The sequence below is a fragment of the Planococcus citri genome, chromosome 4 (assembly GCF_950023065.1).
Source record: "Planococcus citri chromosome 4, ihPlaCitr1.1, whole genome shotgun sequence".
In the NCBI taxonomy this organism is placed as follows: Eukaryota; Metazoa; Arthropoda; class Insecta; order Hemiptera; family Pseudococcidae; genus Planococcus; species Planococcus citri.
Window position 1 is genome coordinate 59,261,238 of NC_088680.1, and position 25,225 is coordinate 59,286,462.

Here is a 25,225-nt window from a genome sequence, read left to right on the forward strand (position 1 = left end):
GATGATGCTCTAGTTTGGGGGGGTAAAAGACACGACGACGTTCTATACGGAGCACTGATATATCCGCAGGAGAAGATGCACTGACGCCTGATGATAAGGAAGGGTTGCAACATTCCATGTTTCCATCATCCGGTCAACAAACTATTTTGAGGATTGGTTTCCTTTTATATAGGTAGACGTCCAGCTATACTTATGTAATGATTTTTCGCTCCGATTACTACCGTAGTCGTAGTCGTCGTCGGTGCCCGTCCAGACGGCCGAGTTATAACAACGAAATCCAGATTACATTGTGATGTAATAATTACTAATTGGTTTTTGCTTTTAAAACAAAACAATCGGAGGAAAATGTATCGTATCGTACTTTAGAAGGTTACCTGAATATTTGAAATTGATTTCACTATGGGTCTCCAGATTTCCTATCATGGTTTACAATTTTTGCGGGAAGTGCCCATTGCGTATCGGACGAGAAACGAGTAGTGAATTTCGTTTGAAATTTTTCACTCAAATCACAGTAGTATGAAGAGCAAGGGAGGAGGAGGGAGGAGGGACGGGTGCTTTAAACTGCTTTCAAAAAATTAAATGAATCAGTTCTTAGAAAAATATTAATTAATAGAAAAAAATTGTCATAAAAATGTTTGAAAATAGAAGAAAAATCGATGAAATGTAAACTGAGAAGAAAAATTCGAAACCTCACATACCTACAATTTACCTTCTTAGATTTGGTAAAATTATATTTTCCATAATTGTTTTTGTTGCATGTACCTAGTTGTGGTACAATTTCTTTAAAAAGATTTCCTCTTTCTTATGTACATATTGAGTACTTAACTAACTGACATTTATATTAAAGATAGAAACACTTCATGACTTTCTTCATTATTTACTTACTTACCAAAGTAACGTATAGTCCGGGAGATGGTGGCAGTTTAATCCAAACGACAACATATAAAGCTATGAACCATTTTAAACGTTCGAAATATTGTCGGAGGTGATAATTTTGTGAATCTGCCACTCTCCACCCTGTCCGGTTTGGGGTTACAGAACCATAAAATTGGGGAAAATTTTGACAAAACGAACTGCCAGAGATATATGCGGCAGATGTGTTCCAAAGTTTTTGTATTGCTTAATAAGTCATAAAAAACACTTCTGCCACTCTGCAACTTGTCGCTTCGTGTGGTAAGGGGGAGAGGGTTTCAAAATTTCCAAAAAAAAATTATTTTTGAACCTGAAGAGCTTTTGGGTTGATATTCACACGGTAGACGGGTACTATCGAGAAACTTCGGCGTGGAAAGTTTCAGACCCTCAGATCCCCTCCATTTTGAGAAACTTCCTTTTTTGGAATTACAATAAAAATTATTTTCTCAGCCCCATGAAGACTGATTTTTTTGATTTTTTGGTATGTTGTGAGCATTCATAAGAGGTATCCCCTCAAAAATGTTCAACCCCCTCCCATCATATTTATCCTTTAAATGGCGTTTTTCAACTTTTTTTTATGCTTTTTAACAATGCAAATTGCGAGGTACAATTTTAGAAACACGTTTTATGGATGTATTTTTGATCCCTAAGCATCATGAATTTTTTTTACGTTGGTGCGCTGTGGTGAAAAATTCAAAAAATGTGTTCTAGGGGGGGGTGAAAATTTTGGGAGAAATAACTATGTATTAACGAGTAAGGTGTTGATTCCGCATGATTCGATACCGCTGAGCAGGAATATGACGTCAGATTTTCTGCTACACTCATCTACCCCCCCCCCCCCTACAGAGCCTTCAGTCCCCCACCTCAATTTTTACTATTTTCGAAATAAAGTTACTTTTATGATATCGGCGTCATTTTCAAATGATTCGAACCTCCTGAAACCCGAATATCAAGTCCGATTTTGTGTTAATTTCATCTAGCCCCTTCAAGAGCTCCATTCCCCCCACCCCTCAATTTCTACTATTTCTAAAATATCACTAAATTCATAATATTGGAATCGCCAAAAAACCGACGATATCAACACAAAATGATTTGGAATTCAGAAAAAACTGCACAAACACAAGTAAAAAGTTGAAAAAATTCTTCATCATTAGAACGAATGTTCAAAAAAAATGATTGAACGCGAAGAAATAATTCAAAAATTATGTAGAAATAGACAAGAAATGGATACATTCAATACCTAACCAAAAATGTAATTGAAAACGATAAAAAATATTGTAAAAACACGATAAAATTCAAGTAGTTAAAATAAGAAAAAAAATATTCTAAAATCCACAAAAAATTATAAAGCAGCAAAAAATTTCAGAAATTTAGTAAATTTGAAAAATTCAAAAAAAATGTAGGTATCTTAGAATGATTAAAAAATGAAGTACAAATTTGAAAAATGCATGAAAAATGATTGGAGAAATAATTGATACATTAAACAAAAAACAAAAAAATCAAATGATGAAAAATTTTCTAAACATGCATGAAAAATTGATAAACTGCACCAACTGCCAGATAATAAGTACACAAGTTTGAAAAATTTGCGAAAATTACGTTAAAATGATTAATAATGGGGTAAAAAATGTTGAAATAAATGCTGCAGAAAGAAACATTTTACGGAAAAATGATTGATGGAATATCATCAAATTTGTGTAAATCGGTAGAAAATTTTAAATGGGGAAAATTGTCATTTAACCAATCATTGAATTCAAATTTCTCAAAATCCTAAAAATTTCATGGTATCTAACGGAATTTTTTTTGAAAAAAAAATCACTATACTTCTTCTAACCAAATTTTCAGAATGCCCTCCACTCGACCCCCTCTCCTCCCTTCCCCGCACAAATCTTTCACATGAAAATTTTCAACAAATTGAAATTGGAAGAAAATTTGTATACAAAGTAAGTAAGTAACAATTTTTCAATTTCGATCAAAACTATAAAAAAAAAAAAAATACAAATGAACGCATTTGATTTTTTAAAAATTTTTTCACTATCTTTTTGACTAAATTCACTACTTTTTCACTACTTTCACTGCCCATTTTGAAAACCACTACATTTTCACTACTTTCACTACCTGTTAATAGATACACCCCGAATTTGAAAAATTATGTTAAAATGGTGAAAAATGGAGTAAAATTTTAAAAAAATACAGATGCAAAAATTGTTGAGAAATTGTAACATAAAAAGTTATTGAAAACAAAAAATATGTATCATTAGGTGAATCTTTGCAAAATATTGGTAAAATTGTATAAAATGAATGAAAAATTACAAAATAAGAGGAATTCACCGATAATTTAAAAAATCTTAAAATTTGAAGAGTTCACAAAATTCTGAAAATTTGTGAAAAAAGTTGAAAAATTTTCTAAAATGCTTGAAAAATTGAAAAAATTGCCGCACAATCAGTAAAGAGACTTCTAAAAATTTGAATAATTTGAAAACTGACTTGAAATAATCATGAAATGTTGCAAAAACTGTAAAAAATTTAATACCTACCTAGTACCTACCTACATTCAGCGAAAAAATTATTTAAAAAGATTAATAATTGATAAAAATATTGGATTCGAGTAAAATTATTAATCAATTTTCTGAAATTCAAGTGAAATTGAAAAATAAAATCATTGAAAACAAAAAAAAGTGCGTGAAATTTTGTGAAAACAGTTCAGAAAATCAATAAAATTCGTTTTAAAAAATTAAAAATCAAGAAAATAAAGATAAGTTATTTAAAATGAAGAAAAATATAGTGAAACTTCCTCAAAGTAATAAAAAAATCGCAAAATTCAAGTGAAAATCAATAAAACATTACAAAAATTCCTAAAAAGGTCAGAAAAACTGGTAAAATTGTTTGAAATTCAAGAAAAAATTTGCAAACTAAAATCATGATTAGGCAAAATGTAGTAAAATTTCGACAAACTGGACGAAAAATCAATAAATTTACGTAAATAATGTAAAAAATTCATAAAATATGTATTACAAAAATTCAGAAAAATTAATATAAACATTTAGAAAAAATTGTCCAAATTTACAAGAAACTGGCAACAGCAAAGAAATTGAGAAATTATTAAAAATGAATTCATAAAATGGGTGTAAAGCCTTCAGTTTTAAATCTTTTTCAACAATTTTTGATAGTTACATATAATTTTTTTGGGCATTTTACGTTATTTTTACCATAAAGAAACAACTTTGAATCCGCATTCCAACAATCAAAACAATTTTTACAAATTGAAATTATTAATTGCTTTTCAATAACACATTTTCAAATTTTTCATCGTTTTCATGCATTTTGATGAAATTTTGTGTTATTCTGTCGTTTTTTTAGAGCATTTTTATAATGATAATTGATAACTTATTTTCAGGGAAACTTCTTGTGGTGTTTCAACACAAGTTCAATAACGTTTCTGAGACTTGTATATCTGTTTCGAATGTTTCGATCATATTCAAATCATGTTTTTCAGTTGTTGAATCAAAAATATTGGTCAATAAATTTCAAAAGATTGAAATTTCAATCTGGAGACAGAAAAATTATCCAGCCATAGCATAACTATATAAATTTTCAATTCTTCCAAGTTTCAAAAACTTTACCTATACGTTCATAGATACATTCGCCTTACTAAAACAACAAAATTATGAAGTTATGAATCACTTTTCAAGCCTTTCTACCTTGGTAACATTGCTCCGAACATTCTCTTCAATTCAACCATGGGCAACACTGCAATACCCTACTTCTACTCCGGCACAAACCGCCGTCATTCAAGGAAGGGGAGAGAACAACATGGTGGGAGATCACGTTAGCAACACCAGCACGCGTGGATTTTCTTGTCCATACAGAAGTCATACTAAGTTCGTACATTGTCAGCGAGGTTCGTGGTGCGATACACGGAGTGTCAATTGAAATATTTTTCCGACGAGATTTCTTCTACTACCGATAAAAATTATTGTTTTATTTAAACAGTGTGGTGCAGTGTAGTGGTAATTTTTCTAAACTCACGATGACCATAGAAATAATGAATAAACGAATTCTTCAAGAAGCTAAACTCAACAACAACAACAACATCGTCAATGCGAGACCACCGAGACCATCAGTGTGCCGAAGTCTATTTGGTAAAGTCGACCACCAGGAATCGATGGAACTTCTCCAAAGAGAGCTTACAGCCATAGCAGAAAAAGATAGAATAAAATGGAATTTCGACTTCAAGGAGGAAAAACCTCTGGAGGAAGTTAACTTCGTTTGGACACCAGTCAAACCAACCGATATTATACCCAGACCTTATGCTCTCGAACGATTACCTTTTCTTCACGAGCACACTTGCAAAAACGCACCAAGTACAGAATCGTCGAAACCACAAGTTACCAACACCAAATTGAAACAAACATCCATAGAACGTAAGTTTCAACTTTTCCAGCATTGATTAATTTTTTTCTAGTTCATAGTACTACGTATCTCTATTCTCTATTGTATGATTAGAACGTCGCAAGTACATAATTAACCCAAGGTGCGAGTAATTAGAGCGTGAAATCGTGCGCTTAGCACTTTATAGCTATAGGTAGGTATGATAAGTTCACCATCGCGAAACTCTCCACCTCGAACTTAACAATCGTGCTTCCTCGACTTGTACATTTTTACCATCAATATTCGATATATTATCGAGCATAAAACGCGTACAAAATTACACACTTCGGGTATTTGAAATTCGTTCCCCCAAAGTTGAATTTATCGTTTTAAAAACCAACAACTGACAAATCACTCGAACGACATGTTTACTACGTTATTAAATAGAGTTGACGACCTTAATGAAAAATACACCCGCCAAAAAAGCTACGATTTTCAATGCGAATTGTATATCTCAACACATGTACTCGTGTCAACCACCTGTATAAAAGTTGTTGTTGTCCTTTTTCCTCTTTCGTACAAAAATAAGCTATCTAACTTATACACACGTGCTGGTGCTGGTATGTGTGCAGGTTAAAATGACTGGAGCACAAATACGAGTAGCAGGTAACAATAATTCAGTTCGTGAAATTTTTTTTCACAGTTCTCTCTTTTTATCTCGTTGAAAAACAAAGGATCGAGCTTCGAGCAGTTGAAACAATAAAACCGTGTTAAATTTTGCTCAAAACAACGGAAGCGCGATTGACGAATTCTATTCGTGCGAGAAAATTGACAATTGTATACGGAAGTCGCAGGATTAAGCTTAGTATAGAGTTGAAACAAAAGGTCTAGTTGAATGAAAAAGATTAGGTCGAAAACTCGCCAGAATCAGGTAATAAATCATAAATAGAGGAAAAGGTTTTATGGCATCCTGAAAAAAAGTATACTTCACCTGCACTAATTCTTCGAAAAACAAACAAAAAAGGGCCGGAAGGAATGCACAAAATGGCGATTATTCGAGATACCGTTTGTATTGTACATGAATATTTTGAGATAAAACGTCCATTTTGAGAGTGTGGGTGGCTCATAGAATGAAACAACGAAGCTCGTTTATACAAAAATCGTCAATTACTGGAATCTGGAAAATGAGAAAAAAATGGTCCTTTGACATTTGAAATTCTAAAAGATGAAATTTTGAATGTTTTCGGAAAAATTCTTCCACAAAAAATTGTTTTCAAGTATTTTTTTCTTTAAAAAAAAAAAAAATTACAACCAAGAAACAGATTTGAGTCAGTAAATTGAACGAACACACAGAATTAAGAATACCATTCACTTAATAGAGTCGAAAATGTGTATCCTCACTCCAAAATTTTCCACACAATTTTTCACAGATTAATTTCTATTATATACATATTTCATCTCAATCCATACAAAAAATTCAAACGAAAACAAACAAAAAAAAAAAAAAAAAAAAAAATAGGAACTTATAATTACTAAAACATTGAATATCTACCTATATTTTTCGATCATTCAATTCTGCAAATTCATCATTAGATGATACTTTCTCCAATTATTTTTTTCCTACTTTTTCTTTTTCAATGCTCAAGATTGCTGAATTAAATACACTGGTATTTTTTTCTTGTTTTTGTTCAGAATTAGTTTAGCTCCTACAATTCTGAAGATACCTCAAACGTGCGGAGCACCTTCTGGTCAGAAATTTAATGCCTCATAAAATGACTGGTGCACTGTTTTGGTATCTTCAAAATTAAAGGAGACAGGCAAGTTTGAAAATTGAGAGAAAAATTAATTATTCATTCTTTTCATCAGGAAAATTTTTGAATTTTTAGTCACTACCTCCACGCCCCTCCCCCCTTCCCCACAATGTAGATGGACAATGATTAGAACCTTTTTTACCATAAATTAAATTTTCTACAAGATATCAGTTTCATTTTTTCAATTATCTCAACATTTGAGCCCATAATGTCAACTTGGCCTGAAAAAGTTCTAATGAAGATAGTTACAACACAAGCAAAATTCAAAATATTTGGCACGAAATTTTTGAATTTCAATAAGTTTGATTTTGAACCTCTCTCATCTTTTGTGATTGTAACGATTTTCAAATGGTTCATTTTTCACGATTTCTTCAATTGTATTTTTCAAAATTCAGAAGTTCTTGTTTTAGATTTTCTTCATCAAAATTTTTTTGGTAGTTTTTTTCTTAGTTTGGGTTAAATTTTTCATCCTCATGATATAGATACATCCATTTAGACCCCCTCCTCCATTTTTCCAACGTCACTGCAAAGTGGAAATTGATTGAGTATTCATAACTACAACATATTGATTCATTGATAATTGTGTTTTCATTGATTTAGGCCCTTTAGAGGCCCTTCTAATCTAAAAACAACTGCTTTCATCAAAAGGAGTACCTATACCCTATTTTTGAATTTCTGCATTAGAAAAAATATATCTGTTACTACTTTTAAAAATATCAATGTCATAGGTAGAAAAATTGATCTCTATTCAAAAAAAAATTATCAAGTTCCAGAAAAATTATAATTTTCAAAAACTTTTGTCCTCACTGGGCTTAGCCCCTTCGTCTTTCTTTATTCAAATTGGGCTTTCTAAAAATCTATCAAGTGTTCAATTTCAAAAAATATTCAAACCAAAAAAATAAACTTCCTAAGTTTCTACTCATGAATTTGAATTTTTACAGGCTTTTGCCATTGCCTCGCTTGAACCGGTTCCCTTCTCCTTCTAAAATTGAAATGTTTAAAAAACCTTTAATTGAAATTCTAAAATTTTGGAGGCAATAAAATAAGACTCCTCGTCCCAAAAAAACATCAATTTCAACTGAAAAATTACGAAAATACTCATGATTTTTTTTAAAACCCCACTTCACAATTTTGAATTTTTTGATAAAATTGTTTCATTTGCTTCTTAAGCTCTAAAAATTGAAATTTTCAACAAAAAAAAGTGAATTTTTGCAAAGTTGGCCATTCTAAATAATCTTACAATTAATCCCAAATTCATTCTCATCTTCCTTTTCTCGAATCACATTTTTTTTCTCACTGTAACGTATTTAGAACTCAATATTGTACCTCCTCCCCCTCCCATCACCTCCACTACAGAATTCTCTCCGAAACCTCACGTCAGCTCGAATTCGAGAACAATCAATTGATCTATGTAGGTATTTCAAGCCACAAACAAAAAAACCAACGGTGCGACTTCGGGAAACTTTCCAACCAAAAACCCCACTTTCGATATCAATGCAAAATTCCCACCACACAGAGTAGATGCGCGATCAAATAAGACCAAAGATCGAACTTCGAAGTCCGAATAGTAAAATTCCATTAATAATGACGTACTCAAGGCACGTTTTCCGAGATCACATCATCGGCCACATTGACCGAGAAAAAATATGCCAAGTTCGTTAAATTTTATCTCGCAAATCTAGGCAGGCGAGGCGATTTCCCTAATCTATCATATGCTCTAGGTGCGGGTAGTCGGGTATATGGTATAGGGTTATCTAATCTAACCGAAATATTCGAAACGCTGGCGAAAAATCCACATTCGGTGCCATATGTGTGACAAGAGAAAAATCGATTAGCGTGGGAACGCGGGCGGCACGACCATCGTTACAATGTCGGGGTTGTTTTTTTCCTTCTTATTTCATTATCCTTATATGTATGTATTGAAAAGTGAACGTGCGTAATCGTCGGGTCGTGGGTCGTGGGCCGTGGGGCGATAAAAAGGCGAGGGCTTGCAGTTGCATCCCTTATCTGGTTCATTTATGAAATCAGGCGTTCGTAAATTACGTGTACGTACTTAACCGTCACGGCCATCGATCGATGATCCAATCTAGTTGAAATTAAAAGTTATCGAATTTACGATATGATTGATAGAAATTAAATTTCATCAAGTTGTATACGATTATAAATTATTCAAATTCAAATTAAGAGCACTGGGCCAATATTTGGTCATTTTCGTAGTTCAAAATGTGGCCATCGTGACACATCAAAGTTCAAAAGTCGAGGTGCTCTCATCATAGTTTTCTGTTGATTCAGTACTTTGAGACTTCTATTTTTTTTTAGTTCCACTCAATCAAAATGTCCTCAATCGAGGCTCATTCAAAAATAATCTGGCTTGTGGATACTTTTGGCCCATCAATCTGTGCTGATGCTAGACCATCTCCTTTTTTTGCACTTCCAGAGGTCTTCCTCGATTTCTGCTTTTTCCTCAGCTCAGGCTCAAGTAAAAAATTAGTGATTGAAATGTCTAGCAAGGAGGAGGAGGAGACATTTTTGGAGCAATTTCTGAAAATGTTCCGAAAATCAGAGGAGCTTGTACCAATATCACATTGAACCATAGGAATACTCCTCAGAAAAAAATTTCAGAGTAAACTTCTGCAACAAATCCGCGATCTCACCAAACCCAGCTTCCAACATCACATTTTGGGCACCCCCTGTCGCAAATGGAAAACCCTTTCACCGACAAGGTTGTAAGGGTGTTACGAATGACCGTTAATATTGCGTAGTGATGGATCCCTTTCATAAACTGGAACCGAATATGCATCTCGTTTAATATACACGATGGTGCACTTTTCACGCTCTATTGGTTCGCTACTATAGCGGTCCACTTCTACGTCAACATTCGCGATACCAGATGATGCCTTTGATGACGACCAGGGGGGTGGGTTTTGTAGTTTGTACCTTGTTGAATTTCGTGAGAGAATAATCACTCTAGGTCCGCGTCCACGAACGAGGGTAGTTCATACACCGAACGTGATTATTGCAGAGTGTGAATGAGCACATAGCGATTGAATTGTTAATGGGTATTTCACATGACACCTTTTTATAGTACGCACCTTGATTTTCATTTTCGTTCTCGCATCGTATAATCGCGAGCTCGACATCCACATCGTCGTTGTCGTCGTGTTAATTACACCGCCCATCAAGTTCACTTTTGCCAAGTGGCTGGGGCAAGACGAGGTACAAAACGGTTGGTTTTCCTTCGTGGCCTTGAAAAATTTGCGTTTACCATACTGACCTAGTTTGTGATACGCTTCCTCGTACATGTACAGTCATCGACCTTTGTTTTCGCTGTCGTACTGTTTCCAAAAACTCGACCGATATTTCGCAACACCCTCCTGCTGTTAATAGCATCCGCGAGCGATTTCCATACCAAGAAAAGGGGTTCTCGAGAGAAGTAAAAAAAAAATGCATAACTGGGTATACTATTAACAACAATGAATCTACATCTCTAGCATCACAACACTCACTTCCAAGGAGTACAACCACGATATACAGAAACAGCCTCGAGGCAAGATTGGGGGAGGGTAAAGTGTGTAAGAAAGTAAAACACGTTTTGCATTTATTCACAATGTGTATACTATACTACGACGACAAAGCGACCGTTCAAAAGAATGAAGAAGGTCCGGTCGATTTCGGTAAGATCCGGTTCTGTGCTGCTTACGAGTATGAAGAGTATTTGGTTCGGTACGTGTGCCGTTGTTTCATCTTGCAACTGTGGCCATCGAGGTCACAGGGGGGTATTAAAAAACCGTAAATACATCCAGTACTATTACTTTTCGCGCGCGTATCGCGGTAGTTCCTACATTCTGTGAGCGAATAATACAAAGACCCGAGGAATGCAAAGATCTTATTGTGATGCAAAAAAAAAAAAGGAAAGAAATGAAAAGATAGAAAAGGAACTTCGACTTTTTTTTTCCTAGTTGATTTTGTAATACGTACGTCAGGTCTTGTGTAAGAGATGTAGGTCGTGTAATGTATCGAGCTTGTTTTTTTATGTCATTTGGACCGGTTCTGAGGTCGAAATTTTGGCCAACTTGGTTACGTTTTGCAGGAGGGTAGGTGTAATATAAAGGATGGGTAATTAGTAATTAGCGAAACGTTTGTGTATTTTTTCTTCCCTTTACTCTCTTGGGTTTTCACAATATTCCAACACAACAACAACAACGGCCTTGGGTGTACCTATGGATATGATCAGAGTTGTAGAAGAGGTGTATTTTTCAAGGTCGAACATATGGCTTTTTATGTATTCGGTTTTCTCGAGTTACAATTATCATTGTGGTAAATCTATTGTCGTGAAAGGGTTCGTCTCTATTCAGAATGTTCAAAAAACGACGAATAAAATTCGATACTGAAAAAACTCGATAATGCGGGAGATTTTTGCCAATACACCAGCCACAAAAAAGGTGTTCATTTTTAACGAAGTGGTTGAGAGAAGTTATCGTGAAGATCAAATGGTGGTTTGGATTTCGTATTTTCTTTCTATAGACGCGTCTTTGGGGTTTGAGAATTTCGAAATTATGCAAAATTTCATTCTACGAGACAACAACAGAAAAATTAATTCGTCAAATTTGAATTTCAAATTCGATTATTCATGAGGGAATCAGGAAGTATTGCTCAAGACGATGTATGTTAAATGAATTCTAGTACATATTTGGAATTGGATAATTGACAGTAATTTACCGAAAAATGACCAGTAATTCAACTAAAAAAAATTACCAAAATTTACCAAAAAAAATTACCAGTAATTTACCAAAAAAAAACACCAGTAATTTGCTAAAAAAAAATTACCAAAAATTTACCAAAAAAAAATTACCAGAAATTTACCAAGAAAAATTACCAGAAATTCGCCAAAAAATCACCAGTAATTTACCAAAAAAAATTACCAGTAATTTACCAAAAAAAATGACCAGAAATTTACCAAAAAAAACACCAGTAATTTGATAAAAAAAATTCTTACCAAAAATTTACCAAAAAAAAATTACCAGAAATTCGCCAAAAAAATGACCAGTAATTTACCAAAAAAATTGCCAAAATTTACCAAAAAAAATTACCAGTAATTTGCTAAAAAAAAATTACCAAAAATTTACCAAAAAAAATTACCAGAAATTTACCAAAAAAAACACCATTAATTTACTAAAAAAAATGTCAGAAATTTACCAAAAAAAATTACCCAGTGCAGAAATTTACCAAAAAAAATTACCAGTAATTAACCAAAAAAACGACCAGAAATTTACAAAAAAAAATGTCAGATACGTCATTTGATCAGAGTTTCAAATGTTACGATATTTAATAATTTTTGATTGATTTCAAAGTGTCAAGTCATCAATAATTTCGATTGGAAATGAAATGATTGATTCCTGTTTGATCTTTTTGACCAAAATATCAATTAATTGACAATGCTTGAATATTGCTTCAACACCCAAAAAAATTTCTGTGTAAATAAAATCAGTTGAAATCCATTTATTTTTTTTCTGGTTACTTGTAAGAATTCACTCAAATTTAGAATAAATTTTCAATTTTCGTACATTTCAGTTCATTTTATCGTTGCAAAAATCACATCCTCAATTAAAATTCGACCCCCAATCACAATTTCCTACACGAGCACTAGCTCAGCAAACTAGATTATTATTTCATCGCAATTTAAAACAAAGCAAAATCCACTCGTATAGTCGTCGAAATACTTTTGTCATGATTTCACCATAACCTCGAATATTGGCGGCAAACGTTGCTGAATTTTTTTCCACCAATGCAATGATACCAATTTACAAAATATAAAATCGTATAACGGAACGAAGGTCGAAAATTCAAGGTCGTGAAAATTACACCGGCTGTTTTTATTGTTCCTGTTGCCGTTGCATGCTGATACTTGTCAAGGATGAAAATAGAACAAACCGAATGTGTTTTACGATCGCGAGAAGGTGATTAGATGAAAAAATATGTTCAAATATTCGCGCTCTTTTAGACTCCGCAGCAGCCGCAGTCGAGCTTGATTGATGACATGTGTGTACAAAATATGAACTGGCCAGGCTATGTCCAGTGCAGTAATAAAGGCGCTAGCTAGAGATCGACACTGATGATGGTGGGAATAACAACCCGCAGCGTTGAAATAAACGAACCGTATAAACTGCATCCGACTCGATCTCATTGATAGCCGGGCAATTAACAAATTACAGTACGCCTCGGTTGCATTTCACTTTCACACATAAATACTTCTTATTGCATCGAGAATATTACATGTTGGATCGGTTTTAAGGTCGTTAGTTTCACATTATTGTAATTGCATTGCATCGTTATACGTAGCAGAGGCTAAATGCACGTATATTGAGTGGAATTCCGATGGAGGATTTGAGGAATGGGTTTTTTTCGTCTTTTTTATCGAGTTGGCTTCGGTTTTCGTCAACCTTGTTCTCTTTATTATGATAAATCAGGAGAAATCTCCATCAATCTTTAACAGATGCTGCATATGAATTCACTGGACTCGTACTTCCTCATTTTATTGTCTGTTCTAGTTCAAAACTGATACGTTCGCTTCACTTTAAAGGTGCATGGGCAATGCTAGTTTCTCTCAAAGCTCACATTAGACAATCATTAGGCCCTGGACACATCTCTAGTCTCTAAATTCTCACCAATTCTCCAATTATCTTACGAGTATATCCCAGCGTTGAAAAAAATCGATATTTTATGCTCCGTTATACCACAAACTCGAACTAGCAGCACATAAAACAAATCGAGCCAAATACCACATCAAGATGACCTCGACCAGCACATCTCGAGCATTTATTTTTATCAAGGTGCGAACCCAATAGCTTAATTTTTTTCAATTCTCCTCTCGACTGCACAACAACTCCAGCCAGATGAAGAGAAGGGAGAACCCCAAACGCGTGCATTTTTTTCCGGGATCACGAAGATCTTGTTATTGTAATTGTAACATCCATCTCAGCTCTGACCTCTTTTCTTCAAGATGTGTATAAGCAAAAGGGCTCACATGTAAAGAAAAGAACGAACACGTGTGCTTTTCCCGCCTTTTTTTCCTCCTCTAGCGTATGTTTTGACCACGTTGCTAGTAAGATGTTTGTAACGTAGTCGTAGTAGTTGTATTAGTAGTTCATGGTTGTGTCTTCGTCACGTGTCCTCGACGAGAAGAGAAGACGAATAATAGTAGTAGGGAAAATACGATAATTATACCCCATACCCTGCTTTCCCTGGTCCCACAATGTGCGTGTGTACACACGACGATGTCGATGTCGTAATTTCACTATAATGTTTTTCCGCCTCACTACTCGTCTTCCTTCCTTCATTGAATACGCGAGGCTTCGCATAATTCGCAAGGTTGGCAGATGTATTTGTTATAATTTAATTGATAAAATATTCCCATTTCCCAGCGTTGTCAAGTCTCACCCACCTCACTCTAGATGTTGACAATTTTTCGGCTGAAATTTAAGCAAAAATTAAATATTTTTTTTTCTCTTCGAAACAATTTGCAGCATTCTGGGAATAATTTGTTACATGCTGTTTCATAAATGTGTGAATTTCTTCAAGTGGCTCGTAAATGAAAAAACATCTGTACCCTAAAGAAATATCACACTTTTTCAAATGAACGTGAGAAAATTTTCAAACATTTTATCTTGGTAAATGATTAGAAACACTCTCATGGTTGAGAAGTTATTTTGAAAAATTAAGCTTTTCCCAAAGAATTTAACACTTCAAAAACTTATCAGTTATCACCATCATAATTATCTATATCTCATTAAATATTTTGGGACCTTTGTTAGCGAGCATGGAAGGAGAATCCCCGCTTCAAAGGGCAGAATATGCAACCTCCATTAACAAGGACGGGGATTCCCTCACCAAGCCAATTCTTCCCAGAGGAGACTACCTCCATTTTTTCTCAGAGGGAGGGGAAAAGGGGAGGCTCTAAATCGGTCAGATGCATAAAAAAGATGAGCCAGGGTGTCCAATGGTCATGAAAGTCGTGAAAAAAGTCATGAATTTTGCTCGAAATACACTTCAAATTTTTTAAAAAGTCCAATCTCACTACTAGTCCAATATGTGACATGTATGCAGACTGCAGAGGCAGACTATATATTTCCTCATCACAATTCAAAAGATTTTTTACTAATACATTGTCATGATCAGAAATTATTTCTTGATAGATGTTACTTCTTATGGATATCGTTGATTTCACACTGGGTATTTCCAAATTTTTGAGAATTATGTTGTTCTTCACATACCATGGTGTGTTTATAAGTTTTGTTAGAATTTTATTCTGGAATCTTTTGATAATCAGGATATTGGATTCACTAGCCGAACCCCATAGTTCAATACCATATGACCAAATTGGTTTCAATAGACATTTGTATATTAAAGTTCTAAGAAGCCGATAAAGTGATTCGAGTTTTTTGTCAAGTTGAGTTTTCTTCTTCAGAATATTATGATCTCTCCATGTGAAATGGTTATCAAGGTGTAATCCCAGATATTTGACGACGTTTGTTCGAAGTTTTTCATCGTTATTAAACATTGGTGAGTAAGTTGTTTCGACTTTTCTTTTGGTAAAAAGACCGTAGCTCGATTTTTCACCACTGATTTTCATTCTCCAAGTTTGACACTATTTGTTTATTGCGTTTAAGTTGTTTTGTAATTTGTACATTGCAACATCTGAATCAAAATCTTGTGTGGTAATTGCAGCGTCTTCAGCAAATGTCGCCACAGTGACATCACTTGTCAAAGGGATGTCACCTGTGTAGAGAAGATATAATATTGGGCTCAATACACTTCCTTGTGGTACTCCGGCCTCGGATTGTTTTGAAGTCAGAGAAAGCATCGTTGTATTTGACTCTGAATTTTCTATCACTTAGATAGTGAGCCAGAAGATTGTATACTAGTATGTCTGGAAGATGGTTTTCAAGTTTCATTAAGAAACCAGCATGCCATACGCTATAAAAAAAAAAAAACATAAAATGAAAAAAAAGTCAAAAATTTGTTCAATAAATCTTAAAAATGAAAAAACTGAAATACTTACCTAATTTTTGATCCTGTGAAAAATGGCAACGCTGTTCGATTTCTTCGCAGTTCTAAGTTATTTAATTTTTTGGGGGGGAGAGGGAGGGGGTAGGTATTTTTATACAGTAAAAATGTGAAAAATAGGTCATGAAAAAGTCATGATTTTTTTGTCCCGGAGCTTTGTTAGACACCCTGATGACATATCAAAAGATTTTTGCGAAACTGTTCTTCAATGTTCAAACATTTTCCCTTTCTTCGGGTTTGGAAAAGTCAAGTGTCCCTCTTCTCTTGCTTCACCCAGAGATTGTTCTCAAATTTTTCTCAAAAAAAGTAATTTTAGAAACCAAAAAAACTGGAAAAAGTAACCAAAAAGTGACTAGGTAAAAAAATGTTGATGCAAAAAAAGGTGATAAAAAAACAATCATCTTCTTCTCATTCTCAAAGGTCCTCTTAATTTTTTAATTATCCATGTACAATAATTCCTCACAATTTTGAAAACTTTCTCATCCCTGATTCCATTCAAAAATTGAATTTGCCTTCATTCTTCTATATTATGGGAGGTGGCCATGAAAGTCTCATTAAATCATCTGAAAATTCATCTACATGCAAAAAAAATTCTCAACAGTAAAATTACTGTGGAAAAACAGCAATATTCCAATATTGAACTTTTTTGGTAAAAAAAAATAATAATAAAATTTGAAAATTCACAACATCAGAGATGCAATTGATGCCGATGCAATAAATCTAATTCATACTTTCCTGACTGTCTCGAGCAAAACACCTCAAATTTTCATCATAGCATCCATTTCGCCTTATTTCTGACTCCTCAGTCCCTCATTTCAAATCCTCACGCATCATCGAGACGACGATAATTGAACTAACAGAACAGACATCTACGAACACCCATTAGGGGTACTCTATCGATATTACGCAACAGTCGACTCGACCACGTTTTCGATGGAAAATTCTACCGGTGGAATTTCGCGCCAAAAATCGTCCTTCAAAAATTAACATGTATCGCTTCTGCGCGCGATTCCCCATTGAATAGCGAAGCACGTGTATTTTATCGTACAGCATTGGCTTTCGTCATCGCTCTCGTACTATCGTATCGTAGTAACCCGCGATCGTCAGCTCGAATGCCAATTCTGCCTATTTCGAAGACTACCGGGGCACCGTTGGACAAAAATTGGCGCGAAATGATGCAGGTAGTACTAAATCGATCGAATGTTTATTTATATGTACTACGTGCGTCCGTGAAAATACCCCGTTCTGTTCCCCTCACGTATTTCAAAACATTATATTTTAAGACACACTACTTCTACGAGTAGATAGGTAGGGTATGTTTAGCAAACCACGCACTCACAGCGTGTTCCACCTTTCATATCGCTTCGCGGTTGGTTCGGAGTGATATCACAAAATACAGTAATAAGTAGCACGAGGAAACGCCATTCTCGCGGAATTTATTTCATTCGATTCAGTGCTAACGACCGAATAAGCCGCGACCGAGGCGTATTTACAAAATACGAAAAATTCTACTCCACAGTACGTCAACCAATTGTGCCAGAAAATCGTCCGATGACCCCGAAATTCGCCATTAATCTCGTTTTTGTTACGTGTATTTTGGTCCATGTGCCAAAAATTTGGAAAAAAATCATAAGATAAGGTCCACGAGGATGAGCTGAAGCGAAGCCAAACGCGTTTTCGCAAGGAAGAGGTCGCTTATTAGTTATTCGGCTAACTCGTGGTTGAATAAATGAGCAAATCGTACGACAAAAGCGAGTATAGTACTCGAATAGAGCACGTTTTGTGCTGTAAGATATACGAGGATTTTTTTCTGACACTTTTACAAGCTCGCGTGTGTTGTTTTCATTAGTTAATAAATACCCCGATGTTTATTTGGATTCGAGTATAAGTACACGAGCGTTAAATTGGCAAACGTTTGAAAAAGTCGTTAATTTGAATTTTCCAAAAAGACTAGTTTAATAAAATGGAGCGTTGACAAGAATTAAATGTAAAGTTTATGAAGTACATCTTGCAAAACATTAAAATCAACAGCGATATTCGTTAATTTTTTGGTGGGGAATTTTTTCTAGAGTCCCTCCCCTCTCAATCACTGTTTTTTTATCACTTGAAATATTTTTGATTGAGGTTTTTTCCATGATGAGGAATGAAATGGGATACCTACAATGTGATGAGGTGAGAAGTGAGGGGTATAATAAAATCATTTAAATTGATCGAAATGAAATGATCTATGCTTTGTTATCTCTTCAAATCATACAACGTTTCGTTTTCATAGAAGAATGACCGGATTTCATAATGATTTTCGCAGAAATTTATCATCCATGTGATTTATTGATAAAAATATTACCAAGAATTTCAACCAAATAGGAAAAAATACGAGAGATCCATTTCCCAATAAACATTCCTAATCGTACTGATTTTTCTAAACTTCTCTCATAATCACAATTACGTGTCAATTTTCTCTTTTCTATTCAAGTATCATGAAAATTTACATATATTTGAATGATTGAGGTTTGAGAAATGGTGCTGAAAAATAAAAATCATTTCAATAAGTATAATTTTTTTCGACACTTCTTTCTAAGAGATTAGGTACCTAAAATGATATTAACTGGGGCAAAAGACTCAAATCTACTTTTATTGGTCGACGTTGGTCGTTGAGCAATGTTGACCGGATATAAAAGCATTTTTGAGCCAAACATCGTCATCTTCAACACACAGAACAGAAGAAGCTATGTCAGGGTCACATATGTATGCAAGTTGTACGGTAGCTCCTCATCGCAAGTCGCTACTTGAAGTAAAAATGTTACGTACGTACACAATAAATGTGATGGGTTAATTCGTAAACCGCCGCCTTGATGTGATCGCGTTCAACATGGAGTAAAAAATTATGGAAATTTAAAAATAGAGTATTCGGGACCAGGTTGGAATGCAGCCAATTGGCCACGATTGTAAATTGTCATCGAACGCTTACGATCTATTTTGGTTTATGAAAAACGGAAAAGGGCTGTAAGGCTCTGGAGTGTTTATAATAATGAAATGAGTATTGGAATTTCCTTTTTGTAAATTGTAAAATGGGACTATAGATAGATAATAATTATCTTGGTGTGATCAAAATTAAGCACGTGGAGGTGATTATGATGACTTGGACTAAGTATAAGGCAGCACATTGGTGCCAGTTCAACCAGGTTTTCACATTCCTGAAGATGCTAAAAAAAAAAAAAAAAAAACTGTAGAACTTCAAAAAAAAAAAAAAAATCTGACAATTAATCGGTCCGAGCACTAATTGCGAGCATAAGACAAAAAAGCAAAAAATACTTTTTTTATTTTTTAAATTACTAAAAAGTTTTGTTTATATTCCGTAGTTTTATTTTTTCAAAAACTGTTTGAAAAATTCTATTTTTTAGTCAAATTGGGCAAAAAAAAGTCTTATTTTTACAAAATTGCCCAAAAAGTTTGTTTTTTTGCTAGAATTGTAAAACAAATTCTTTGATAAATATTTCTCCAAAATTTTAAATTTTTGAAGTTTCACAGGTTTTTTTTTCAGTGACTTGTTTGCAAGTTTTCATAAAAGTAACTTTTTGGCGATTTTTCAGAAAAAACTAATTTTTAGCAATTTTTTAAAAAAGTGACTTTTTTGAAATTTTTTGAAAAAAGTAACTTAAAATTTTTTTAAGTGACTTTTTTGAAATTTTTGAAAAAAGTGACTTGAAATTTTTTGAAAAAATTGACTTGAAATTTTTTTGAAAAAATTGACTCAAAATTTTTTTGAAAAAAGTGACTTAAAACTTTTTGAAAAAAGTGACTTTTTTAAAAATTTTTGAAAAAAGTGACTTTTTTAACATTTTTTGAAAAAAGTGACTTTTTTAACATTTTTTGAAAAAAGTGACTTTTTTAAAAATTTTTGAAAAAAGTGACTTTTTTAACATTTTTTGAAAAAAGTGACTTTTTAAACATTTTTTGAAAAAAGTGACTTCTTTGAAATTTTTTGAAAAAAGCAACTCAATTTTTTTTAAAAAAGTGGTGGCGTTTTTTGAAAACCTGGAATCTCCAAAATTTTAGCTTTTCAACTTCATTTTGGTAAAAATCTCAACTTTCAAAAGTCGGCTCGAAACTCCAGAACTGCTCAAAATGGTTTGAAACAGTTTCCAATCGATTCAGCTGGTCTAAAATAGGGTATAAACAAAATTTCAGCTTTCTAAGTCAATGTGGTGAAATTTTGATTTTTTCGTCCTCTTTCGATCCAAATTTTGATCTTCAAATATTCACCAAATACCGAAGAATGCGCTTCAGCAACCAAAATTTCAGGTAATGATGTATTTTTGCATAATCCTTCGGTCTAGCTTTGTCTAGTTCAAAAATTTTTGTGTCAGTTACGATACTTCCTCAGTAAATACCCATAAACTTATGGAAAAAATATCAAAAATTGAAATTTTTCAATCGAATTTTAGAGTTTTAATTACCTGAATGGACAAAAGCTTCAATTGCCTTTTCTCTTCAACACCTCCAGCTCCACCTGAAAAAAAAATCATAAAATAACAAATATTAGCTACACCTCAGTTTTAAAAACCTCCGAAAAAGTCGTAGAAAATCATTTCAAAAATAAATTCCAACTCTTCTACCCAAATGGCGATATTCGTTTAGTTTTCTTTGATCTTAGGTCAGTCATCGAGGTACAAGTAAAATGAAACCAACACCTCAGCGCAGTGGTTATATGAATATGATGCCGCGAACGGCACGACCTCTCCATCAATGCCAAAGGATACAAAGGCTTGTTAAGTGTTGGAGAGCCGCTGAATAAATATTAATCATTAGACGAGTATAAAGTGGCAACACGCTCCAGTCAATTTAAGGTTACATTGTTTGGAGACGAGAAGAATATCTCGAAAGATCGATTCTTCTTAAACATACGACTACGAGACGTTTTTCAAAATGCCACAGAATGGACACGTGTCTAGATAAGAATTTAGGTTATGGTTATGTCGGGTACCCTCTCTCGTATAACTCGTCCCTTTTCTATCTTTCGCTAGCACTATACGCGGATGATTATTTTATTGACCGGAGACCGGCGTAATTCTAAGAATTTATCAGATCCATCCTCTATGTGGTGTGTGGCAATATGACGTAATAAATTGTTCCATTTTTTCGGTATTTCTCACTGTAGTTCAATGAAAGAATCGCATACTTCATCATCATAAGCAAAACAAAACGTAATAATCAGCTTCCTCGTGCTTATCGTCTTATCAACAACGTTTCTCTCCACTTCACATCCTGACAAATATTATCTACCGTATTTTTTTCGCGCTCGGATGCTTATCTACATACACACATGCGTAATATTTTCCCGATTAACCGTCATAATACCGAATTTATTCATCGCACAGACTCTAAGCATCTTCAAAAGCCCCCCTAAACACTAATAAATATCTGTTAGACACTTCGCGAAACCTTTAGAGAGCGACCAGGTTCACCTTCGAAAAGAACATATATTTTGCATCCAGAATCACCAAAGTCTACACCCTGACAAGTATATTTACGCCTGTAGATTATAATCTTACGTAAAGGCGAAGGTTGCACATTGATACCGGTTGCAATCGACCTTTGTAGAATGAATTCAGGTGTTTTCTGGAATCTTGGCCCTTGGGTGGCCGTTTGCGAAAAAAAATCAATGATTTCCGGTTGACAGTTGAATGGTACGTTGACTCGGTCAGTGACGAAGAGCGCATCTCTTTTGGCTAACCAGCGAATCGAATTCGATTACGTCATGGTCGTCCTGAGAAATGGGAAATTCTTTTGTTTGCTAGCAGGGTACTTGACACGTGAATGTGTCCTATTCTGGTGTCATTGCGATCGGCCATACCTTGGCGAAGATTTTATTGCACAATTTGTGAAAATTAGTGGGGGGTTTGGGATCCTTGAAAGCAGGATTTTTTGAGGTGCTGGCCGTTGATGACTAGATGGGATATGAAGGGTATTTTGACTACTTTTGGTGATGGTTGTGGGTTTTTTTTACACCATACGATGTTCTGACTGATTTTGGGCTGACTGTAGCCACTGTAGGTGATCTGAAGATCAGAAATCTCCACTGGTTTTTGAGGGACCGACCTGGACATGATTAGATTGGGTATGCGGGGTGTTTTGGCTGGTTTTGGTGTTGGTTGTGACATTTCTACCTCATATTATCTTCTGAATGAATTTGGGCTGACTAAAGAAGATCTTAATGATTAAATCTCCTTTGAGATGGAATTTTTCCACCACTCAAAGTACAATTTCTCCAACTAAAATCACAATTTCGACTATCATTGCTATCCTGGTACTTCTTGCACCCATTTCATTCAATATTCCCCCCCACCCCCTTACATCTGTATTATTTCCAACCTGAAAAACTCAACGATGACGATTCTGCCTTCCATGCGATAATTACATAGACAATGTTCGGCCATAAAAATCACCCCCCCCCCCTTGTATTCTTTCAACTCTGGCAAATTCTCGGAAGGACCATCATCACGATCTGCACAATCACAAAAGATGACCTAGAACTGCACTCGTGTCCATAGGTGACTCTTTATTAAACTGAACCATGATGCATTCATCACGTCATGCAATTGCCATAATAATAATAATACAAGAGACAACCAATGGGGAAAAAAACTATCGCTCGTCTACTCTTTTATCGCCAACGCAATGCACGTGTTTGAAAACATCTCCACGCATTCAAGGTCCCATCATTTAACGCTAATCGAGTTGAGCCAAAGAGTAGCAAAAATTTTACTCGTTATCTCGCGTGTACTTTAATACAACACATACACAAGCTCTCGTCAAATTTTGCCAATTTTTGGTACGGGTAGCATCGGTATAATTAATACCTAAGTGACATTCCGCGCTTAAACATTACAAACGAGGTTTTTTCTTCTTCGCATGTTTGGCCGACGATGCCACGAGTTCCGAGTTCGCGTTCGCGGAATTTAATTTTTCATAATTGAAACTGTTTAGAGTATTAGACAATTTATGGTCTTTTTTTTCTTCATCGCTCGCATCGACGTTTTAGCCCGTAATATAATATTTCGGATAAATTCAACCTTGAAAATTATTGTAATACGGTCGAGCCGCGCTTCTATGGTCCGCGATCCTCGTCCAAAACGTATAATTACCACGCCCCAATTATAAGTTAGTTTTAGAAAAAAACACATAGTAGCTGAGCGGAGAAATTAATGTAACTTTGTTTTTCTTTCTTGATTGTTGCAGAATACATCAAAAGTCGTAAACGAACGGCCATCCAGTCAGATAAACCGGCTACGATAAAGAAATTAAAAGAAACGTAGACACATGTCATTTCAATAACAAGAGCATAAGGCCTAAGCCAAAGCGTTGTATATTTATAATGTTATCGGGTACGGTATAAATAAGTCAGTTAATCGATCAATTCGCAATTTTAAAAAAAATTTAGGTACCCTTGCGTAAAAAAACTTATCATTTTTGGATGAATTTGGGTATACAAAATTGAATCATTTTTCGATCGTGTTAACTAACTTATGTCGTGCCTGTATTATTTTATGGAATATTATATTTCTTTCTCTCTTTTTTTTTTTTGATATTATTTAATTTTATTCATTTTACCAGTGTTACCATTATCTTCTCTGCATCTTTGTTGTTTTATTCCTTTCTATCAATTCATGGACCTACGTAGATGGGTCATTGTTCGTATATCTTTCAAGAAAATCTCCATTTCCACAATATTCGAATCAAGATAATACCCCTCAGTTTTGTACCATACCTAACGATTAATGTAATAGGTAGTTCACGATTTTATAAACAATTTTTTTCGTCGTCTATTTTGTATATAATAATAACTATTTTATTTTGTGATTATTTTAAGGTACTGTGTTTCCCATAAAATATTCGTAACTCGAGCTTATTTCATTTTCGAAGAGGGATATTTCAAAATTCCAACAAAATCGAAAATTGAATAATGTAGGTTGTAACTCATTCTCTTCTGTTTCCAAGTCAATATTGGACTTTTTCCCGACTAGATTCGTTTGCAGCCTCAAAAGAAGCTGTAGAGAAAGCGATTTGTTTTTGAACATATTTTTTCATCAATTTTTTTTCACCCACATTTCCAAAAACTCGCCACCTTTGGTCTATTGGACCATTAAAAAAATAACTTGAAAAAATTTAGAAAAAGAGTTACAACCTACCTTGCTCAGTTTTTGATTTTGAACAAATTTTTCATCTAATTTCTCGCTTTGAAAATGAAAAAGGTTGAAATTTCTAATATTTACGTGAGCCACAGTAGATCTCATTAATCGATTATTCATTTCCTATAAAATTTTGTTTAGCTTAGTAGGTATTTTTATCAATACTCTTGTAAAAGGAATTTCGTTGCAGACAACCGAACGTTTGCATGATTTTTTCTCATTGTTTATTTTATTATTGATTCTTTATCGAAAACGATGTTTTGAAATAAAACATGTTTTTTTTTCATATTGGTTTACTTTTTTTTTTTTTTTGGAAATTTCAAAGTGTTGAGTTGACCAATGATGGTAAGTATAATTTTCATGGTTATGAAGAGATTCAATTAACGTATCCAGGCAATTTAACGAGCTCGATATGATCAACGTGACTACATAATTGGTAATTTCGAGTCGAGATTTCAATTGAGAGATGAATAGCTATATAACGAAGGAGATGGCCATGCGAGTATTATGTTGAATTATGAGAATAAAAAATGGCGCCGTTCAAGTAAGTATGATATGTTCTTTCTTAACAATCGAGAAAAACTCGAACTTCATTTTCAAAATTTTTTCATTTTTTAGAAATACGAAAATGCTTTCAATTTTTAGCGAATTTTTGAAAATTAAAATTTGGCATTTTTCATTGAAAAAAAAATCAAAATTCTACGAGATTGAGATGAAAAATTGAAATTTTGTTTTTATTATTTTCAACTAATGAAAACCGATTGGAAGAAGTTTCCAGTAATTCTTTAAAAGATTTTTCAATTTCCCATTTCTTGAGAAATATCACAAAAATATGACTTCGAATGAGCAGAAGAGCAAAATTTCAAACCAAACAAATAT

General features: G+C 34.1%; 1 protein-coding gene and 1 long non-coding RNA gene across 3 annotated transcripts in view; one reads left to right on the top strand and one right to left on the bottom strand.

Annotated features, from left to right (window-relative positions):
- Positions 1-25,225, bottom strand: part of LOC135843351 (uncharacterized) — a 234,437-nt gene that overhangs the window by 137,787 nt on the left and 71,425 nt on the right. For both annotated transcript variants that reach the window (XR_010558308.1, XR_010558307.1), the window contains exon 3: positions 20,615-20,667. This is a non-coding gene — a long non-coding RNA (uncharacterized LOC135843351). The remainder of the gene's footprint in view (positions 1-20,614; positions 20,668-25,225) is intronic.
- LOC135843350 (cyclin-dependent kinase inhibitor 1B-like) lies at positions 4,727-24,632 on the top strand. Its single transcript, XM_065361199.1, has 2 exons — positions 4,727-5,336; positions 23,397-24,632. Exons 1-2 carry the CDS (start codon positions 4,943-4,945, stop codon positions 23,471-23,473), a joined length of 471 nt encoding a protein of 156 aa, XP_065217271.1. The 5' UTR covers positions 4,727-4,942; the 3' UTR covers positions 23,474-24,632.

Coding starts and splice junctions, on each gene's coding strand:
- LOC135843350 (XM_065361199.1), top strand. CDS start 4,943: ATGACCATAGAAATAATGAATAAACGAATTCTTCAAGAAGCTAAACTC. Junction 5,337..23,396: donor GAAACAAACATCCATAGAAC/GTAAGTTTCAAC, acceptor TGATTGTTGCAG/AATACATCAAAAGTCGTAAA.